The 1405-nt window shown below is 48.5% G+C and overlaps 1 gene segment (V, D, J or C); it reads right to left on the bottom strand.

Annotated features, from left to right (window-relative positions):
* Positions 1 to 233: 233 nt before the first annotated feature.
* LOC106723168 lies at positions 234 to 964 on the bottom strand. The segment is given in 2 exon segments: positions 234 to 631; positions 888 to 964. Coding segments are annotated over 2 exon segments (447 nt in total).
* Positions 965 to 1405: the final 441 nt, after the last annotated feature.

The following is a 1405-nucleotide window of genomic DNA, read 5'->3' as shown; positions in this document are numbered from 1 at the left end:
CATCTTCCCTGCTTTGGAGCCCCATGCTTGGGAAATAAAAGCTACCTGGATGTGTTGACCTCTGCTCTGATCACACTTTCATTCTGCTGTATACATACAATCTGCCTATCAACCCTTGCAGAACAGTGGTTGGAAATATAAAATCCAGAAAGATAACATTTCCAGATAGCATGAGAATAAGTGAGAAGTGTGAGATTTCTTCCTGGAGGCTGTCTCTTGAAAGGAAGCAAGACTTAGAGTTTAATAGATGGTGTGAGGGCAGAAGGCATCTGGACTAACAGGAACAGAAACTGCAGAAGCCCAGGGAGGTTTTTGTGCTGGTCTGTAGCACTGTGAGACCCGCTGCTACCTTGCTGACAGTAATAATCTGCAGCATCTCCAGGTTCCACCCGGCTGATGGTGAAAGTGAAGTCAGTCCCAGACCCACTGCCACTGAACCGGTCGGGGATCCCTGAGGCGCGTCTGTTCGTGCCGTAGAGAAGGAGCTTAGGAGCCTGCCCTGGTTTCTGCTGGTAGAAGGCCATGCTGCTGCTAACACTGGAGCTGGTTTTGCACTTGATGGTGACTGTGTCTCCTGGGGACACAGCCAGGGACTCTGGAGTCTGAGTCACAACAATGTCGCCGCTGGAGCCTGCAATGGGTTAACAAAGTCAACATGAAAGAACATTAGAAAATTCAACAGAAGTAATATCAGCAAAGAAACATTACTTTACATTTTTTATTTTAGAAAAAGTAGTTGTAGTTTTGCTCTTAGATAGTCAATAGTATGAGGAATGATTTTGCCTTGAAGAAGTAAATCCACCCATCTATAAAATGCAGGAACCACCACCAAATTTTTGCTAGCAAATAAAATTTTGTATTAATATCCCTCCTGTGCCAGTTCTTACCCTGCATCCAGAGCACAAGGAGCCAGAGGAGCTGAGTCTGCCACAGCATCTTGCTGCTTCTGCACTGACTGACACGGAGCTGAGAGACACCAAGCATTAAACCAGCCCCTTTATAGCTGCTCCCCAGAGCAGGGCGCAGTCACCAGGACAGCTGTATGCAAAGCAGCAGCCTTAATGTCAATGTGGCTTCTCTGGGGCTCAGGGCAGAGACTCAGGGAAGGGGCTAGAGACAGCCTGGAGCTATGAGTAAGAAACCTATTCAATTGGCAGTGAGGATAGCACATACACATGGTGGCAGCCGTGCCATGCAACTGATTCTTCTGTCTCACAGCTGTAGCTGCACAGTGTTGTCACCCAGTTGCGTTCCACAGACCTACCTCTCCTGCGCTCTGGTGCCAACTTCAGCCACATGCTGTTTTACACCTGCTGGACATCCCCACTCTGCTGCACTGGGAACCATCTCTGTCTCCACTGTGCTGGCCCAGTAGAGATGAGTTTCTGGCCAGCGTCTTCAAACC

This window comes from Alligator sinensis, unplaced genomic scaffold (genome assembly GCF_000455745.1).
Source record: "Alligator sinensis unplaced genomic scaffold, ASM45574v1 scaffold1484_1, whole genome shotgun sequence".
Classification (NCBI taxonomy): domain Eukaryota; kingdom Metazoa; phylum Chordata; order Crocodylia; family Alligatoridae; genus Alligator; species Alligator sinensis.
The sequence above is the reverse complement of the archived record's forward strand: the minus strand, read 5'-3'. Positions and strand labels throughout refer to the sequence as shown.